At 36.1% G+C, this 21,032-nt stretch overlaps 1 protein-coding gene across 7 annotated transcripts in view; it reads right to left on the bottom strand.

Annotated features, from left to right (window-relative positions):
- PPP3CA (protein phosphatase 3 catalytic subunit alpha) overlaps window positions 1-21,032 on the bottom strand; it is a 226,447-nt gene that overhangs the window by 31,279 nt on the left and 174,136 nt on the right. For all 7 annotated transcript variants that reach the window (XM_058192880.1, XM_058192881.1, XM_058192887.1 and 4 more), the window contains 4 exons: window positions 20,386-20,463; window positions 13,620-13,714; window positions 9,941-10,066; window positions 4,250-4,324 (listed from right to left, as the gene is read on the bottom strand). In XM_058192880.1, the coding sequence (XP_058048863.1) occupies window positions 4,250-4,324; window positions 9,941-10,066; window positions 13,620-13,714; window positions 20,386-20,463 (374 nt within the window). The remainder of the gene's footprint in view (window positions 1-4,249; window positions 4,325-9,940; window positions 10,067-13,619; window positions 13,715-20,385; window positions 20,464-21,032) is intronic.

Below are 21,032 nucleotides of genomic sequence, written 5' to 3' on the forward strand. Positions count from 1 at the left end.
CGCAGCTGGCTGTTGGAGGCGAATTATTGGCCCCAAAGGATAGGGTGCGCAACTTAGGTGTCCTCCTGGATGATCGGCTGTCGCTTGAAGATCATCTGACGGCCGTCTCCAGGAGGGCCTTCCACCAGGTTCGCCTGGTTCGGCAGTTGCGCCTTCCTTGATCGAGATGCCTTATGCACAGTCACTCATGCGCCTGCTACCTCTCGCTTGGATTACTGTAATGCTCTCTACATGGGGCTCCCCTTGAAGTGCACTCGGAGGCTCCAGTTAGTCCAGGATGCAGCTGCGCTGGTGATAGAGGAGCTACCGTAGCTCCCATGTAACACCGCTCCTGCGCAGACTGCACTGGCTGCCTGTGGCCTTCGAGTGCACTTTAAGGTGTTGGTTACGACCTTTAAAGCGCTCCATGGCTTAGGACCTGGGTACTTACGGGACCGCCTGCTGTTACCACATGCCTCCCACCGACCCGTACGCTCCCATAGAGAGGGACTTCTCAGGGTGCCGTCCGCCAAACAATGTCGGCTGGCGGGCCCCCGGGGAAGGGGCTTCTCTGTGGGGGGTCCCACACTCTGGAACGAGCTTCCCCCAGGTCTACGTCAAATACCTGACCTTCGGACATTCCGTCGCGAACTAAAGACACATCTCTTTATTCGCGCGGGGCTGGCCTAAATTGGATTTTTAATGGGAAATTTTATTAATTTTTAAACGGGGTTTTTAGTTTATGGTAATTTAATTTCAGGCTAATTTTAAATAAGTTTTTTAAATGATATTTTAACTTGTATATTTGTATTGCTGGTTTTATCTTGCCTGTACACCACCCTGAGTCCTTCGGGAGAAGGGCGGTATAAAAATCAAATCAAATAAATAAATAAATAAATAAATAAAGTCCCAGAATTCCTCAACCAGCAAAGACTTCTGGGACTTGAAGTCCACAAGTCTTAAAGTTGCCAAGGTTGGAGACTCCGGTCTAAACAAAAATATATGAATTGGTGCTCAGATGTTTCCAGAGTCACTGTTGTATTGGTAGCCCTCTTGCAAACTTGTTCCAATCTGAACTCTTTCCTCTGAACTGTGGTGGACATGAAGTCTGCATCTTGCTACTGGCTTATATTTAAATTGTAGTCAGCAGGAATACCAAGACCTCTTTTACATGTTTTACTGTGAGATCAGGTATACCTTATTAGATGATTGTGTTTTATTTTTTTCTTATCCAGAGGCAATCTTTTCCAGATGAAATTCCATCCCATTCATTTCATCTCAATCATCAAGCTGTTATGTTTTTGGACATATCTGTCTTCTCTAAAATATTTATTACCCTCCCAGTGTTGGCTGATCTACAAACTTTGAAAATGTACCTTTAATCCCTTCATCCAAGTTATTGGTAACAAATGCTGAAAAGCATATGGCCAAAATCAGAGCTCCACAGTACTCTATTTGATACTATCTCCAAGTTGAAGTCGAGTCATTCATGAACCACCCTTTGGCTCCAATCATTTAGCCAATTGTGAAACTATCTAACAGCAATATTATCTAGCCCATATTAAAGAATATCATGAAATCCTCTGCTGAAATCTTTAATGAGATCCAGGTACACCACAACTCTGATCTAATAATCTAGTAACCCTATCAAAGAAAGAGACAATGTTAGCCTGACATTATTCATTTGGCTCCCATGCTGGGTCCTGTTAATTTTAGCCTGACTATTTAACAGCTTATCTGTACAGACCTGAATAATTTGTCTAAGACTTTATCCAGTATGGACATCAAGCCTGCAGACCTACAGTTTCTTAGATCTACCTTTTCCCTTTTAAACATGGGGATAACATTTGTTCTTCACATTTCTGGGTTCTCACTAGTTCTCCAGGAGTTCTCAAAGAATACCAGTTCTGGAAACCACTGCCAGTCCTTTCAGCACTCTTAGATCTATGAAACCTTGGACTCTTGGATTCATTGAAATAACCTGCATTCCCTCTTACCATCTCCTTTGCTAACCTAAGTGGCAGTAACTCTTCTTCCCTCATTACATAACTATGATCATCTATGGCTTAATTTTCCTTCCTGGAGAAGACATGGAAAATAGGAGTGAAGAAACTAAGCTTTCCCATCATTGCACATGATGGCATCATCACTTTCTTCTCCCTATGGATCAACAGTCCTTTTGGCTTTCTTTTTATTTCTAATATATCCAAATAACCCCTTTTTGTTGTTGTTGTTGTTTTGGGATTTGCTAAAGCTTCAGCTCATTCTGACCTGTAGCTTTTCTGACTCCGTTTCAGGAGATTATTTTCTATTCTTCTCTATGTTCCATCTTTTCATTTCCTGTATGTCACTTTTTCTCTTCAACATTTTAGAGAGTTCTTCATGTATCCATGCTAGCCTCTTTAATTTATCTTGTTTCTTCTGGAGATTGTTTTCATTGCATTTTCAGCATCTTTTCTGGATGCTTTTCTGTTAAGCATTTGTAGCAGCGGTGAAATCTGGCCGGATCTATCCGGCTCGCACAAACTGGTAGTGCTGGCAGCGGGAGGCTCTGCCCACCCGCCAGGACATCATTATGTCCTGTTTTTGACACTCTGTGCATGCACAGAAGGCTCTGTGCAAGCGCAGAAGAGGCCTGTGTGCTCACATTCCCAAACTAGTAGTGAAGGTAAGTGCATTTCACCGCTGATTTGTAGATACTGCATACGACATATTTTCCCTCTGAATTCATGAAACATCACATTCTAATTTCAGTGTGCGGGTCTGACTTTATCACGTACTCTCCTCCTCTGGATATTACATATTCATGAATAACTTGACAATTTTTCTTTGAGGTACCAGTCACATTCAGTTCTTCAACCAATCCCTCACTATTGACAAGGATAAAGTCCAGTGGATTAAGTTCTTCCACTTTCTGACAACTGATGTCAGCAAGAGAAGACAAGAATTTATAGTCCCTCTGACTCTTGGAAGAATTTGATTCAAAAGATAACTGGATGTTTGAAATCTCACATTATCAGTATTGCATTACTCTTTTTGAAAGACTAGTCATCTCATGCTTTTTCTGTCTACTCGGGTAATCTATAATATACTCCCAAAATATTATATCTTTTATTTTTTTGTCCTTTTATTCTTAACTCAATACTTCCAAAATAATTTCCACACTCTGATTCCAGAACTGCTACGTAAATATAAACTGCTTCTGTCTTAGTATGGTACATGAAATAATATCAGATGAGAACCACATTTATTATTTAATCTATTATGTAAATCACCCAACTGAGATTAATGAAACATGGTAAAAAAAAAAGGCATAGCTAATGAAATGTGTGAATCAGGTCACCGTGTATTTGTAGATGATGCTATTCTGTGCCCATGAGGGCATAAATGAAATTTTCTTTTCCAATTTCAAAGGTTCAAAGAGAACTATATTTCTAGCACAACCTTCTCCAATCTAATATTCTCAAGATATAATTATTTCTTTAGTTAGTATTTCTAATATAAAATCTTTAGAAAATATATATATTTTTATTACATTTAATTTCTCTCTGAGTTTTAGAAGTTTTTCAGATGATGGTCATTTTATATTGAGTATTTGAGAAAAATGAAGCTATTCTGATCTACATGAAATAAACTCTCTCCCCTGGGATCCTTAGTTTAAAAGTTGCATTTTGCATAAATGCCAAAATTCACAATATATTGTAGCAGAAATTTAGTATGGAACACAAAATTCCCAGTTAGCATAGACATGAGTCATATTAGCTGGGATCTGAAAATTTTATCATCATACTCAAATAGCACTGGAAAGAGCAAAGATAGAGAAGGCTGGCCCTCATCATTAGTCTGACCATTTAGATTCTAGAAAACCTAAGGATTCTGAACATCAGACTCAACTTCTTGAATGATTCTCCTTACATTCTGTCCATGTTCCAGAATACCTGTACTAAGTTTATAATTTCTACACAACATGAGCTTCTATACTTAGAAATCTTGCAATGCACAGCATAGTCACAGAAAAGGTATTTTAGTATTAAATGTCATTTTGATTTGAAAAGAAGCAAACGGAACATTTTATGTTCATTCTTTCTTTATACAAACCATGCATAAAAGCAAACACATTATTTGGGGAAGCGTGGATGAAATGAAATCTAGACTTTTTCTTCTAAAAGTCACCCTATGACTTTCCCTAAAATTAATAAACATTTTCAAGCACAAACGTTAATCAAGGCAAACCACCTGAATCGAAGGCACAAGACACAATGCTTCTTACCATCAAAACCATCTTCCTCTGTTCCAAGTTCATCATCTGAGCAAATGTTCAGCACATTGACCAGCATCTCTGTTACTGTTAAAAAAACCAAGTGGAAGATGTGAGACAATATGAGACAAACTAAGATTCTCAATATAGAATGGTTGATTAAAGTCACAGCATAAAGTTACATCATAAAGTATATAACAACCACACAGAGTTTTAAGCAAAAAATTGTAAGAAAAAAGAAAGAAAGCAAAATTTGTATGAACATCCAGCGAACAAGGTTCAAATCCTTAGGCAATTAAGGAGGGATAACTCTACAGTTCAATGCTCAACAGAAAGGTAACTGCAAAAATACAACTCCTGTTTTAATAAATACACATTCATTCATTCTTTTTTGATGTCTGGCAAAATAGAGGGACATTCATGTCTCTTTTTGTTTCTCTCCCAAAAATCTTGATTTGTCAGATTAATTTGAAGCTATGTTTGTCAAGTTGTATTGTTTTCCAGTAAAGTTGTGCTACTCACGCCTCTCTCTTTCTTGCTCCCTCGGGCACTAGGCACAAAGCTGAGGTAACTTAGCACTTAATAACTTATACAAAATAAAATATTTTAATTAAGTATCCATAAATATTTAAACAGGGAAAAAAGGCATTTCGGCCTACATGAACATGCTATGAAATTAGCAGACCTGAACTCTAGATGGCCATAAATGCAAGCTAATTGAATCCTTTAAGTGTTGTATATCGACAATCTTTCACTCTCCAGGAAACGTGCTTATACTTCGCGATTTTACTGGACAGAAAGGTAAGCCTAAAGGGTATTTATCAAATTATTCCTACTTGGAATAATTGAAAGAGAATCAAAAACAATTTCTTTTACACGTAAAAGAGACAATACTTATTTTTCCATGCCAACAAACTTAATTTGCTACTAAATGTACTTTCGGTAGGGAATTCTGCCAGCTGCAGTGCTTTTCACAGTGGGTTAGTAGGATGTAACCATATTATTATTATCAGATATTGGTCACCTTTCCATATCCTATTTTTAGCTAGATTAAAGCTATACAATTTAGAAACTGCATGTGCAATAAAGATCGTATTTTAGGACAAAAATAAGTAAAAAATTGATAATTTTGTAATTAGGATTATAGAGAATTTTTAATGTTTTTTTTATTAATCCTTTTAGTGATTAAAATCGGTTTTGCAATAGTTACAGTAAATTGAAAAGAAACAAACAAGTAAATAAGGGAATTTTTTGGATGCACGGGTTAAATATTTTTAAAAAAGCCTAACTGAAAAATACTATGCAAGATAAAGTTTGGTAGATAAAGATCTTATTAACTTATAATTTTAAACAAATGAGTGATATTTTTGTATGTGATAGATTTTTGGGTAAGGAACTAGATGTTTTCCAGAATACCAATCAAAACTAGACCTTGATATATCTAAGATTTTTTCTATTTGTTACATAATTCTTTTAATAAGATTCGATGGAAATTTGATACCCTAAAGTGCACAAGCAGATGTTATTAGGAAAGCTATAATGCTCAAAAGGCAGACAATTTGTGGAATTATGCAGAATTGTGCTTATAAGCACAACTGAGCCCAAATTGTGCTTATAAGCACAAATTTCTATTGCTAAACAAGGCAGATGTTGTGAGTTTTGCCCCATTTTATGACTTTTCTTGCCACATTGTTAAGTGAATCACTGCAGTTGTTAAATTAGTAACATGGTTGCTAAGTGAATCTAGCTTCCCCATGCTTGTCAGAAAGTGATCACATAACCATGTATCATAAATATGAGTCAGTTGTCAATCATCCAAATTCTGATTATTTGACCTTGGGGATGCTGCAATGGTTGTAAGTTTAAATAATAGTCATAAGTACATTTTCAATGCAGTTGAAATTTTAAAGTCACTAAACAAATGGTTATAAGTCAAGGACCACCTATATGGTAATAATATTCCAGTAATTCAAACAAAGTAACTGAAATACAACAAAATTTAAAAAAGTGCAAATACAGTAGTGCCCAAAATTGTGGAAAGCTTTTGGGAAAAGTGTATTTTTGAGGTTTGATGACTAATAACACCACTTTTTTTGAGTTTCAAGATAATCATATTCCACTGCTGGAATGGCCTGGGAATAGCCCAGATCTTTAACCTAATTGAAAATCTATGGAGCCGACTAAAGAAACTTGTTAGTCAGAAGTGACACAGCAATAAAATCCAGTTAATAGAAGCAATCATTCAATCTTGGTTTCACATTTTAACAGCTGCAGAACTGAAAGACTTGGTTCATTCCATGGGAAGATGTTGTAAGGTCGTAATTCATGCTAAAGGTTACCCAACTAAGTATTAACTGACATGGTGGTAATTGTTTCTATGGTGATAATTTTTGTATATCTCGTTTTTTCTACTTTCTACTTTTCTACTTTCACTTTTCTTCTTTATACTGTAACTGCTATTCTAATAGCAAATCCTTCATCAAAGTTATTGCATTACATTCTTGATTAAATGATCTTTCCTTTGATATATAATTTTATGGTACTACTCCAAAAAAAAAAAAAAAAAGCTAGTTTTAGAAAATACACGTTTCCACAATTTTGGCCACTACTGTATATTAAAGAAACTGGATATTTGATATACAGAACTATACATGAGCCTGGAAGCATATAGTGGAGCTGTTGTACAACATGCTGTTGTAATTTGCTGCAAACCTTCATCTCATTATCACACAATATCCTTACCACAACTTCTGGTATCTGAGAAAAACAGCCTACTCATAATAGGAATTTAGCATACTCATGCCATGTTTAAATGAACAATTTATGATCACCATTGATAGGACACAAAACAATCTTCCTGGAAACTAAGTGATGTTATCAAATCTCTCAGTCAATATCCTTGAGGGCAAAGTGAAGACATGCATATATAATAAAATTATTTGGGGATGTGAATTATTTTTGCACTTTTGCATTTGCGCTTTATCCTTCTGCTAAAATCAGGGTGAAAGGTTGTTGTAGGAGAAACGTGAAACATTAAATCTATTCTTTTATACAACAAGGTAAAAAAACAAAACAAAATCTGCTCGACCTTACTGAAAGCTAACCCAGCATAAAGTTACATATAATAAGGTTGCAAATCTACAAGGAAGTTGGAAACAGAAAAAAAATATATGGGAAAATAAATTAAATTCGTTTTCTTGAGAGGGTAGATAACGTTCACAACTCAGGAACTGTTTTCTCATTCCTAGATCTCACACTAACATATCTCATACAAACACACATGTCTCCAAATAGAGCAAAGTCATATAGTCCAGATTTTGATCTATAAAAGGAAATGGCCGTAGCTTAAACAATCCCGGTTTATTGGTTATATTCAGCCAACTGCTGTTGACTGGAACTCTGCCTTTAGCTGGATTTTACACAGCCTCAAAGGATAAAATACAAATGTCAAATGACCAAAATAAAATGGACACTGCCCCTCTCTCTTTTTCCTTTACATAAGCCCACTTGAGAAAGGAAAAGTATCCCTTGATTTGCTTCCCAGGATTTGATTTTTCTAGGCTGTTGTTGACTTGCCTGGTTTTGCCCTCCTGAAATGAAATTCCCTTATATTTTACTTTTTTTACTACAAAGCCCAATTTGCAAAATTTCCATTTATCTATTCTTGTACCCATATACACCTGCCATATAATTGTTTCTCTACAGAAATCCAAGCTTCTGTTGGAAAATTATCTCGGTAGAGATATAGACTAATACATTTATTACCCACCTCATCAGAAGCATAGAAAAGCAACCTCATCTCACCTTTATCATTTGGCAACATCTGAAAAATTACTATGAAAAATTAAAACAGCAGAGAACATCTACAGTATAGGTGCCTGCTTAATTTCACCTACCTACTTCCTTGTTTCCAAAATATCCCTTTTACCTCACACCATTATAGTTTAACTAAGGTGCCCCTTTAGCAAATTCATTGCACCTACTCTTAACTTCGCTTCTTTTGTGAAGAAATTTCAGAAAGCCTTTTTTTTTTAGTTTAACTAAGAAGCTTACAAACCTTTCTTCACAAAAGAAGCTTTGTGAACTGTAGGTGAATCCTCCAAATGAATTGGAGGATAAAAATTCTCATAATTGGAGTTGGATGTTAGCTGGGAAAATCCAGCTGAAATGACAGAGAGTTTTACTGGACAATAAACATTGACAGTTCTTCTACTACTAGTACTGTGGAGGTATCTGAGATCAATTTAAACTTGTTGATCTTATAGATGTAGACAGAGTCTGATCAAATAGAACTCATGTATATAGGAATGAAGAACTAAAATTAATAAATGTGATAACTATGTAACAGTAACAGCATAGTTGCAGGTTAAATGCTACAACTGGTATATTCAAATACAGAAATAATATCTTTGGACACAACTAGTTGTCTTTTTTAGAGTCACATTCCAATCAAAATCATTCAAGACACCATTACAATAAAAAGCAGCAATTATAATAGTCATCTGAACATGCATATACTGTATACCAGTAAGGCATAGCAGAAATTTTAAAAAAGTCATAAAATATCTAATGTCAAAATATAAAATATTCTCAACAATATATTAACATCATGGCAAAAACTAAAAAAGTGACATAATTTCATAAATACTGCTATGAAACAAATTGTTGTACCACTTTAAAAATATCCTGATACATATTACTGACATTTCTCATGACCTGTTATCATTCAGCATACTTCATCTTAAAAATATATTTAACAGAAATTCCCCCTTTTGTTAGATCCCAAGATTTTGGTATTCCATAGTGCAGGGATCTCCAATCTTGGCAACTTTAAGACTTGTGGACTTCAACTCCCAGAATTCCTCAGCCAGCTTTGCTTTGCTGGCTGAGGAACTCTGGGAGTTGAAGTCCACCAGTCTTAAAGTTGCCAAGATTGGAGACCCCTGCCATAGTGCATGCTTGCATCACAGCATTCCCTCCCCAGCTTAAAGACATTTATTTTATTTATTTGTTTATTTATTTATTTATTTTGTCACAACAGTATATATAAGCAAAAGCATGAAAATAACTATATAATATATAAACATATATATAAGCATAAGTATGTAATAACTATATTAATTGGATATAATGAAAGGAAACAATAGGACAGGAACGGTAGGCACGTTTGTGCTCTTATGCATGCCCCTTACAGACAGTACTTGTAGCATCTTTCCCCAACCTGCAGGTATTCATGTGGCACCATAACAATCTGTGTTCACCCCATATATTCTCACTTGCACATCTCCCATCTCATCTGTATTATTCATATGCCCTCCAGCCTGATTGTAAACTACCTGGACCTGCCAATTTCCATCATGTTTCCCTATTGACTCTACTTGTGGGAATCAAGCAGGAAATTATCAGTCACGGTTATTCTTACTGAGTTTTGCTTAACAATGGCAATGGAGACTCCTATTGATAAGCAATCTGGTCACTTTACAAATACACAGCTAAGCAAGGGGAATTCCAATCCTAATTACATTGCTCACCACTATACTGTTGCTGGCTATTATCTTGCATGGTCCATTGCCTTCATCTAGTTAACCCCTTATTGTTGACACACTTCCAACATCTCTGAATATTCTGGGTGGTCAAATGGGCCAAACCCCTTTCAGTAAAGAATTCTTCCCTTTTTACTCACTGACAAAACAATTTACATACCTTTTTCTCCCACAAATGGCAAAGACCAAGTGAAAACGTCCATGAAATTTGGAAGCCAGTATGGATGAGGAGAACAATTAAACTGTCTGATATTCATAACGTTGTTTTCATATTTCAATACTGCAGCTGCAAAAGAAAAAAAATCATTTTAACCATTTAATAATATTTTTAATATGATCAAATTACAGAAAAGTTTCAATGTACTAGTGCTTTGTTCATGCACTGTTGCAATTATATATCCTGTCTTACGGAAAATTTCAGGTAAGGAGTGTGATTTCTATTTAATGTTACCTCTTTTGATACAGATTCAAAAGGAAGCTCTCAAGTAACCGAGTTTTGTGCTACGATTTGTACGATATACTGCACCTTTACTTAGATTTGGAACTTCTTGTAAACAGTTTTATGTGGATTTATTTTAATGTTTATTCTTAATTATATATGTATTAAGAAAACAATAAGTGTAATAGAACAACAACAACAACAACAACAGAGTTGGAAGGGACCTTGGAAGCCTTCTAGTCCAACCCTCTGCCCAGGCAGGAAACCCTACACCATTTCAGACAAATGGTTATCCAACATTTTCTTAAATTTTTCCAGTGTTGGAGCATTCACAACTTCTGCAGGCAAGTTGTTCCACTTATTGATTGTTCTTACTGTCAGGAAATTTCTCCTTAGTTCTAAGTTGCTTCTCTCCTTGATTATTTTCCACCCATTGCTTCTTGTTTTACCTTTAGGTGCTTTGGAGAATAGTTTGACTCCCTCTTCTTTGTGGCAATCCCTGAGATATTGGAACACTACTATCATGTTTCCCCTAATCCTTCTTTTCATTAAACTAGACATACCGAGTTCCTGCAATCGTTCTTCATATGTTTTAGCCTCCAGTCACTAATCATCTTTGTTGCTCTTCTCTTTACTCTCTCTAGAGTCTCAACATCTTTTTTACATGTTTTTTACAATTATGCTTATTGTTTTTTTTTCTTTTATTAGAGATAGATATAGTACTTCTTTACTGCAGATACATATTTGTATCTGGCCTTAAGGCTGAAATAAATTTTATTTGAATTCTCAGGTATATTAGTTAGTATATTAGGTATATACCAACTATATATTAGGTATATTATCTATTTCTTATTTCAGTTTTAAGGCCACCAAACTCCATAGCACCTTTTCCCAAAAAAATGAAAACAAAACAAAAGGTAAAGGTAAAAAAAGCAATTAAAGTTAAATATGATGAAGTATTTTTAAACAGATTATTGTAGCTTCAAAGTTCCTGATAATGGTCTTATCTCATTTTGAGATAAGACCATTATCATTGATAGTCTCCTCATTTTGCTATTAGTTTCTTACAAGAAATATTTTTTTAGCTCTTTTCTTAACGCTACTCCAAGTTATGCATAGATTTGTTTTAAGTTAAGTACAAAAAGTTGACAGGCTGTATAGCATCATATTGCTTTAACTCCCCATTAATTATCTCGCAGTGAAATATTCTGCACTCCATATTTTCTGGAAAAGATACTTATGAAATACACTTTGTCTTTCAATTTTATCCATAAGCAATTTGCAGAGGAGAGGTAGCTTGCTTTTTTTCTTAAATAAAAAAGGAAGGAAGGAAGGAAATTATGCATGTTCCTAGTAAGCTGATACACGGTGGACGATATGAGTAGCCCAGTTACTCTCTAAGCAATAAAATGTTCATTACCAAACTGGGTATCATCATCAGTTCTTTGACACAATCATAAAGCTCTCACACATAAAAACCATTCCCTTCCCCACTGTCGCCACCACTGCTGCTGCTGCCAGTCCATGGAACTGGAAAAATTGGGTTTCCTGTGTCTCATATTTTTGGGCTACTTTGGAAAATCATAAGCAACCCAGAAGAAGGAATGAAAAATCAGTTTTGAAAACTGCATGGACAAATATTTGTAACCAGCATTCACTGACTCAAGAATTAGGAAGACATTCTAAAATCTCAAAAAAAGATCAGTTAATGACAAAGTTCTTACAATTTTAGAAAATAAGCGATAAAATAAATAATTCATCCGAGAATCTAAACACTATTAACATACAACACATTAAAAATTTATATTGCTGATACTGCAGTCCAATACTAGTGACTTTAAAACAACAATTTAAACTGTGTTTCAAAAAAGCTTTCTTTCTTTTAAAAGCCAGGGGCAAAAAAGTATTGCAATCATTATCCAAAAAAAGCAGAAAAGATGCAGATTTAATAACCAATTACTGTGAAAATAACCAGTTACAGAATTGATAACTGAAAGCAACTATAGAGGAGGAAAATAATTGAATTCAATATGTTCCTGCAGTGTTCTTTTCCATTAAATCCATAATATTTACGTACTGCCAATTTTCAAATGTTGGAATTAAATTAAATTAAATTAAATGGACTCCAGAGAATGGTAGAGGACAGGAAGTCCTGGAGGAACGTTGTCCATGGGGTTGCGATGGGTTGGACACAACTTTGTAACTAACAACAATTTTCAAATATTATGCAAAAGATTATTACTGTCTAATTAAGCTTTAGAGAAAAAGCATTATCAATCCTTCCCAAATTTAATTCTAATCCAAACTACTAAAATGGATAATTGTATGATCTGATTGTTTCCGGTATTCTAGAGCAGAAGTAAAATTACAATTATAGCAGAAATTTTTCTCAGACCCTAGAATACTTCACTTGCCCTTTTAAATTCCTTCTTTCTTTCAAATTTACAGATAGAAAGAGAAGCTCAGGGATAATAAATTTATATGAGAGGAATGCACATCAGCTGAGGTATTAGCATCTTTTTGTGGTAAGGTCTTGAGGCAGGCTATGTGCCTATTCCTGAGGCTCAGTCCAGCTTTCTTATCGGGGATGTGTTTGATCCTGTTAATCCTGATGAAGTAGACAAGATTCCAGTTGGTGTTGCGGAATGCAGAAACTGATGGATTCCATGGCCCCTCCTTTGGGGGTTTCCTCAGGGCTCTGACTACTCCTGTTTAAATATAAATCTGCTGACTGAGGTCATGACATGGATAATACCCAGCTTTAAATCTCCCTTTCCCCCAGCGTGAACAAGTGATGGAGTGGAAGAAATGTTTCTGAGTGCAAATGGGATTCTGAATGGGGAAGAATAGGTTTCATCTCAATCCTAGCAAGACTACGTTAAGTGGCTCTGGGTTGTAGTAGGGTCTCCTGGCTCTAGTGATCTTCCATCTTTGATTCTGGATTGCATTACCCCAAACAAAACCAATGTACAATCTGAAATTGTTGATGATTATAAACTGGTAATCAATGCTCTAGTTCCAGTTACTATTGTACCCAGAGAAAGAATTGGTCAAATGAAATATACTGAAGTTCAAGTTGAAACATTTGGAAGGTTTGGCTCATTCTGTTACTGTGTAGACTAAGATGTGGTACAATCATATCTGAAGTAATTCCACTTCCCATTTTCTTCCTTTAGCAAATTAATTCATGGTCTATTAGTAAAATACATAACTATATCCATATCTAAATAATGAAAATATCAGATGCAGCTAAGCAAAAAAAAAGCACCTAATTTTTCAATATTAATTAATACTTTGTCATTATAAATTATGTCAAACAGTTACTGTCAACAAAGAAGGATACATAAAAGCAAAGGGGTGAGTTATAATGAAATGCATGCTGTGAGAGAAACACTCTTACCTTTGTTATTGTATACATCTAGATAGTTTGGTGCTGAAAAAATTGTAATTAGTGATGGGAAGCCTGTTGTCTGGCTTTTCCTGTACATACGATACCTACAACAAATTGCATAAGACACTTCATTAGCACCGCTAACTAATTATTTAGTAATGTTATTTAGGCTAACTGTAATGTGTGCATGTCTGTTTCATGGATTTTGGTTAAATGTTTTTCGTATTTCATGTGCATACTTTGTATGCTGTTTGGATGCAAGTCAGTATATTATAATTTCATTAATTCTGGGGATGTTTATACAGTTAGGGTCAAATTGAGATACATACATATGGATAAACTAAAAGTACATTAGTCATTTTAAAGGCATTTCAAGAAAATTCTGAAAACATGATGGAGAAACATGATTAAAGCTTCTTTCTCCTCTAGAACTGGTATGATTTTACGCTGGCTACTAAAAAATAAATAGTAATTCAGTCAAACTAAACGATAAATTATTTATTTAATTTGGCTCTCAAAAGTCCAGATCAAAGCCAATTAAAATTTATAGATAAAACTGTTTATTGAAAAAAACCTATATCCAAAAACCGAATAAAAGCAAGCAAATTATCTGCAGAGTAGGAGAATGAAGGTAAAAGACTAGATACAGTTTAACTCACCACATCTACCTGGGTACCTTAAACTACTTTCAGGCAGCGTTTCAAATCTTGCAAAATAATTTGTGTTACCTTAATGCATGAAATTATGAGCAGAGAGTTATCTGTTTTCTCCTTGCTCCACACTAAAATAATAATGTAGTAAGAGCATATCAATCATTGCTTTTCAGGGGAAGAGCAATGATTGCATTCAGTCTTGAAGTCTCGGACTGAATACGGCTTTTAATGGGAAGAAGGCATCCTTAAAAATTGTTCACCCCTCCAAATAAAAAGGAATAATGGGTTGGATTCAAAGATTGTGTAAACAGACCTAGGTATACACAACTATCTTCCCATTCCTTCTTTTATTTTGGAGCACCAAGATTCTTTCACTACAGGAGAAAACTCCTGGATAGAGAAGGATTGTGATAAAGGCATCTACAGTAGGAAGGATAAATGCCAGAAATAAAGTGGAAGGTTTTTGGCAATCAGGTTTAAGCCAATGCAGTCCTAGAATTTTTTAAGCTGGACTTTGAAAATCAATTTTAGATTCTCGCCTTTCTCTGACCATAAGGGAAATATGTAATGTAAAAAGTAAGTTATTTCATGGGCTATATATCTCAGTATAATTAGATTCATGCTATAGCCAATCTCTAGACTGTTAGATGCACTTATTAGTGCCAACAGAAACATTAGTTTATGTTGCTGATTATCCTGATTTTGTTTTATATTTGAGCTGACATTTTAAAAAGAAGAAAACAAGCCTGTTTACAATTATATGTGTGTGAGAGAGAGTTGTTGTGTTTGTGTGAATATATATCTATTTGTGTTTACATACAGACACATGTATAGGTATCTATAAGTTTCCTGGTGTGTAGCCTGGTATCTATACATGTTCTTAGATACAGTACTTGTAAAAGTTGTTAAGATGCAAAGAGGCAAGGACAGATGCATCTCATAATGTCACAGCAAGTGTGATCATTTTGATATGCTTTTTGTTTGCTGCAGAAGTTCATGAATGCTACCTCTGGGTTGGGAGCAGCATGATTCCAAAAATTATATACAGGGAAACAATTGGAGAAGGCTATGTTTCCATGCTTACTCGCAAGCCAGTCAAACTTCTTGTTGACAAAATTTCTTGGGCTGATTCAGCAGGGCTACTCTTATCTTCCTACACTTATTTCCTTTTGAAAATATATATTTAAAAAAATCATCTGAGAGATGGCTTCATGTCTATCCAAGCTTTTTTCAACAAAGTTTAATAAAGGAATGACACTATGGATTTAACATATTCAAGATCCTTTTAAAGAGATGCCTGCAAGTTTCTTCGGCATTTTCAAAGTTCTCCCTACCATCATATCTTTCCCCATTTGCACATTTGCACAGAAGGTAGTAAGGGTGAAACTGGGCCATTGGACTGGCTGATAAATTTAAATTTCCTTAGGTCAGAGTTCCCCAATGTTTCCAGCTATGCAGACCGGGGGGGGGAGGGGATAGTTCCACATGAGCAGCTGTCCAGAGGCACACGCAGCTTCATTTGTGCTGCATGTGCAAGTGAGGATTTGTGTGCGCGCGCGGGTGCTTGCCGGGCATTTCCGTGGCCTGGTTGTAATCCCTTCACCCTGCATGTCACAGGTTGGGGAACCCTGCCTTAGGTCTTCCTTGTAATAAATAGTGGATTTCTGAACAAGACAAATCTATATTCCCACCCATAAGTAGGGGTCTGCAATTTGGCATCTACAGGCACAACACTCGCTGCAACATCTCTAAATGGCATTATCCACTGACCTCCAAAGTATTTTTTTTTTTTTAGAAAACTAAAAATGATGGACTTCCATATTTTAGAAGCATCCTGTATTCTCACACACACACAAAAAAAAACTTGAGGCATTTTAGCCTTTCTAACATCTTCTGAGTAGATTTTTTTTAAGTTTTCATGATATTGAATCCATCATATGTTGTCAGAAAGGTTATTGATCTTTGGTATAAAACTAATCAGTTTTCAGCAAATGAACCAGCAAACATGTGGAAAACTCTTAAAAATATCACCGGCTATGGCAAACTCCTTCCCAGGCTGAAGGTAATCAACATCTGGAAGATGACCTGAATGAGTTTTACTGCAGGTTTGAAAGGAAACTACAGCCACCTATCTCCACAACCCCCATCTCAGACACACCAACAACAGCCAAGCCTCCTACAACTGACCCCATTTCATTGGGTTCACAACCCCTAGTGATCACAGAAAAGGAAGTGCAGGACCTATTTCACAGACAAAAGCCAGGAAAAGCGCCAGGCCCAGACAAGATAACTCCTTCTTGCTTAAAAGTCTGTGCTGACCAATTGGCCCCCATCTTCACCCATATTTTCAATAAATCACTAGAGATGTGTTATGTTCCTTCTTGCTTCAAACGCTCTACCATCATCCCAGTGCCGAAGAAGCCCACCATCAAGGAACTGAATGACTACAGACCAGTTGCTTTAACATCTGTAGTCATGAAAACCTTTGAAAGGCTAGTGCTTTCCTACCTGAAAACCATCACGGATCCGCTGTTAGACCCGTGCAATTTGCATACCGAGCAAATAGATCAACAGATGATGCTGTTAATATGGCTCTGCACTACATCCTACAACATCTTGAATCTCCAAAGACCTATGCAAGGGTCCTTTTGTAGACTTTAGTTCAGCATTCAATACCATCATTCCAGACATTCTTCTAACTAAGCTAAACCAGCTACAGGTACCGGAACAGACTTGTAAGTGGATCACAAGCTTCCTAACAAACAGGAAGCAGCAGGTGAAGCTAAGCAAGATCACATCAAATACCTGTACAATTAGCACAGGGCCCCCCCAAGGCTGTGTGCTCTCCCCACTTCTCTTCTCTCTGTATACCAATGACTGCATCTCCAACGATCCATCTGTTAAGCTACTGAAGTTCGCAGATGACACAACAGTGATTGGTCTCATTCGAGACAATGACGAATCCGCATATAGACGAGAGGTCGAACGACTAGCCTTGTGGTGCATCCAAAACAATCTGGAACTGAACACACTCAAAACCGTAGAAATGGTGGTAGACTTTAGGAGAAACCCTTCCATACTTTCACCTCTCACAATACTAGACAACACAGTATCAACAGTAGAAACCTTCAAATTTCTAGGTTCTATCATATCGCAAGATCAAAAATGGACAGCTAACATCAAAAACATCATTAAAAAAGGACAACAAAGAATGTTCTTTCTGCGCCAACTCAGTAAGCTCAAACTGCCCAAGGAGCTGCTGATTCAGTTCTACAGAGGAATTATTGAGTCTGTCATTTGCACCTCTATAACTGTCTGGTTCGGTTCTGCAACCCAACAAGAAAAACACAGACTTCAGAGGATAATTAGAACTGCAGAAAAAATAATTGCTACCAATCTGCCTTCCATTGAAGACCTGTATACTGCACGAATCAAGAAGAGGGCCGTGAAAATATTTGCAGATCCCTCGCATCCTGGACATAAACTGTTTCAACTCCTACCCTCAAAACGACGCAATAGAGCACTGCACACCACAACAACAAGACACAAGAACAGTTTTTTCCCAAAGGCCATCACTCTGCTAAACAAATAATTCCATCAATACTGTCAGACTGTTTACTGAATCTGCACTACTATTAATCATCTCATAGTTCCCATCACCAATCTCTTTCCACTTATGACTGTATGACTATAACTTGTTGCTGGCAATCCTTATGATTTATATTGATATATTGACCATCAATTGTGTTGTAAATGTTGTACCTTGATGAAGGTATCTTTTCTTTTATGTACACCGAGAGCATATGCACCAAGACAAATTCCTTGTGTGTCCAATCACACTTGCCAATAAAATTCTATTCTATTCTATTCTATTCTATTCTATTCTATTCTATTCTATTCTATTCTATTCTATTCTATTCTATTCTAATATTTCAGTTTTACGGAATTCAGACTATTCTCAATAGAATTCTCTTTACAAAAGCTTTATTTCGTTATTCATAGGTGTGCCATTTTTAATCAGTGGTGGGATTCAAATAATTTAACAACTGGTTCTCTGCCTTAATGATTTCTTCCAACAACCAATTCACAAACTGCTCAGAAAGTTAACAACCGGTTGGTCCGAGCTGGCTGAATCCCACAACTGCTTTTAATCCTATCCAAAATAAAGCAATGTCCCAACATTTATTGTCACAGCAGTTACGGGTATGTCCTTTTTACATACGATAGTGCAGTTTTTCATCTTGCAAGCCAGAGAACCGTTCTGTAGACGAAACTGTATGTTAACAGTCCCAAGAATCTTCCAACAAAGGAAAGCACAATAAATAAGTAAGTAGTCCAATCCTAGGTTTACCTCAAACTGCTACTTTATTCCAATATAAATCTTTCCTGCATGAAATTCTCCCTTTCTGAAATCAATGAGGTACTTCTTGTGTTTCCAACATAAAAAAGAGTATGTTGGAGGGGAGGGGGGTATCTTCCTTCCCTGAATTATTGAAACAAGCATGTTTCCCAGAAGCTAAGATATGGCTGCCTTGAATATTGCTCCTGGTTATCTGCCTGTGTACATACAAATATATCTACTAGGACAGACACATACAAACTTAAATTGGAGACTTTGAAACAGCTGCACTAAGACTTCCAGAGGACATGACTACTTTAATGCTTTGGAAACACACGCACTTCATTCATGCAAATATACTTTGCATGAAACACTACTTTGCAAAGCTGCACTCATGTAGGCATTTCATCTCTGTCAGTAGCATTGAAGTAAAGCTGGGAGCAAGTCAATTGAATATTTATCTCATGGAAAGCAATTAAGTCTGCTGAGAGAGAAAGAAAAAATACTTGAAAGTGCCTCTGACATAAACACATTATAACTGAGACTGGGTAAGCCCAATTACACTTTTCAAGATTCTGTATATATTCTAAATTGGCATTAAGCTACCTTACTGAAATCTGTATCATTCTTGCTTCCTTGGTCTTGCCAGCTATGTGGGAGTTGGCAGGTAGGTACAATAGGAAAACAGAATACCCACTTTCTCTGTGTCTCTACTAAGTTAACAGAGCTATATAGCTCAAAAGATCCATCTGGCATTTCATTTTCTCAAACCCAGGTGCTTTAAACTACACATACTGTTAAATAAGCATATAGTCTTGGCAGTTTTATGCTGTAAGAAAAGCTGGCATACACATTAATTAAAGTCACATGTTGTAAGTTTGTTTCATCAAAGGAGAAGAAAGGGTTAAGTGTGGAAGATCTTATGCAAATGATGCATCTCTCTATTTTAGCTATTAGTTTGTCAAACTGTACTTCCTTTCCGAGATGAAAAAACGGATATCTTTCTTTCAAACTGTTTATCTGTAGGTCTGGAAAATTAACAGGCCGTAAAAAGTGATTATTTTTTCTGCTACTGCTTATCTACTGAACAAGGGAAACCTCTAACATTATATCATTATGCTTTTTGTGACATTTTGAGTATAAGGCTATTTAAAACAGTTTGAAAATCAGGATTTCCTTTTGGATTCCTTGAAGTTAAGAAAGGACACCTGACTCCCTTTTACAGTACATTTTGCTCAAAAATACATAAATATCCACACTGAGAATGTAATTTCAAGACTGATGGACTTGATGGATTACAAAACTTTGAAAAAGGTTTGGTGGTACTCTTCTTCCCTGTTTATTAAAAAACAAAACAAAACAATTTTGGCATGTTGCTCAGATCAGCTGTCCCCAACCTTTGTGATTGGGGGCACAGCAGGGGTGAAGAAGGGAACTGGGACACACAAGTGGTGGGCTGCCACACATACACATGCAGCCCGTGTGTGACTTGTAGGCTGGCACACAGCGTGCAGTTCAACTTGAGCAAGTAGCAGGCCAGCACGCATGCTCACTTCATTCAGGAGGCCCAGTTCCGAATAGGCCACCGCCCAATAGAGAGCTGTGGCCCGGGGGTTGGGGACTCCTGCTATAGATTTCCAAGAAATCTCTCCAAAGGCAGAAGCCTACCCTGACATATCTATCTTTTTCCAATAGTTGGAAGACAAAACAAACCCAATGGTACGGAAAAGAATATATATAAACCATATAATTTTAAAAAAAGAGATAGAGTGTTACTACTCACCCAGCATCTTGGGCTTCATGAGCTCGGAGTATAGATAATAAGTTATTGTGCTGTAGGAAGTCACATACAGCAGGGTAACTGTTTGACATTAAGAAGAAAAATATTAGTTCATTTAAAATTTAAATATAAAATATAAATATAAACACACACACAAAAATAATTCAAGATAATATATTTTATAGATATCTTGAATTTCTTCAAGATAATATAGATATAGTCAAAAGTATTTGTGCACCTCCTTTTTTTTTAACAAAAAGTCCCAGTTTGCCATGAAACAAAACTGAAAGTGACATAAATAAATGCCTCCTACAATTCTTTGTTCCATAGTCCATAACGCAGACACTTTGCTTTTGAGGTCTTACTCGTGTAAAGTTCTATTATACAATTTTTGTAGTTTATTTGCCATTTATGTATAACTTTCATTCATTCATTCCATTTTTTTCCCTACCAAACACAGCTACTTCAATTTTTAAATCCATATTTGTCATCAGATCATGGCATCTATCTAACATTCACTGCAAATTATTTGGGCTCTCAGCCAACAGCGCAGCATTACCTACATCAAAATGCTTTCACATTCTTGTTTCCAGCCAACAAAGCTCTAACATTGCAACAAATACTCTTTAAATATTTATGCATAAAAACAT

Source organism: Ahaetulla prasina, chromosome 8 (assembly GCF_028640845.1).
Source record: "Ahaetulla prasina isolate Xishuangbanna chromosome 8, ASM2864084v1, whole genome shotgun sequence".
Taxonomy (NCBI): domain Eukaryota; kingdom Metazoa; phylum Chordata; class Lepidosauria; order Squamata; family Colubridae; genus Ahaetulla; species Ahaetulla prasina.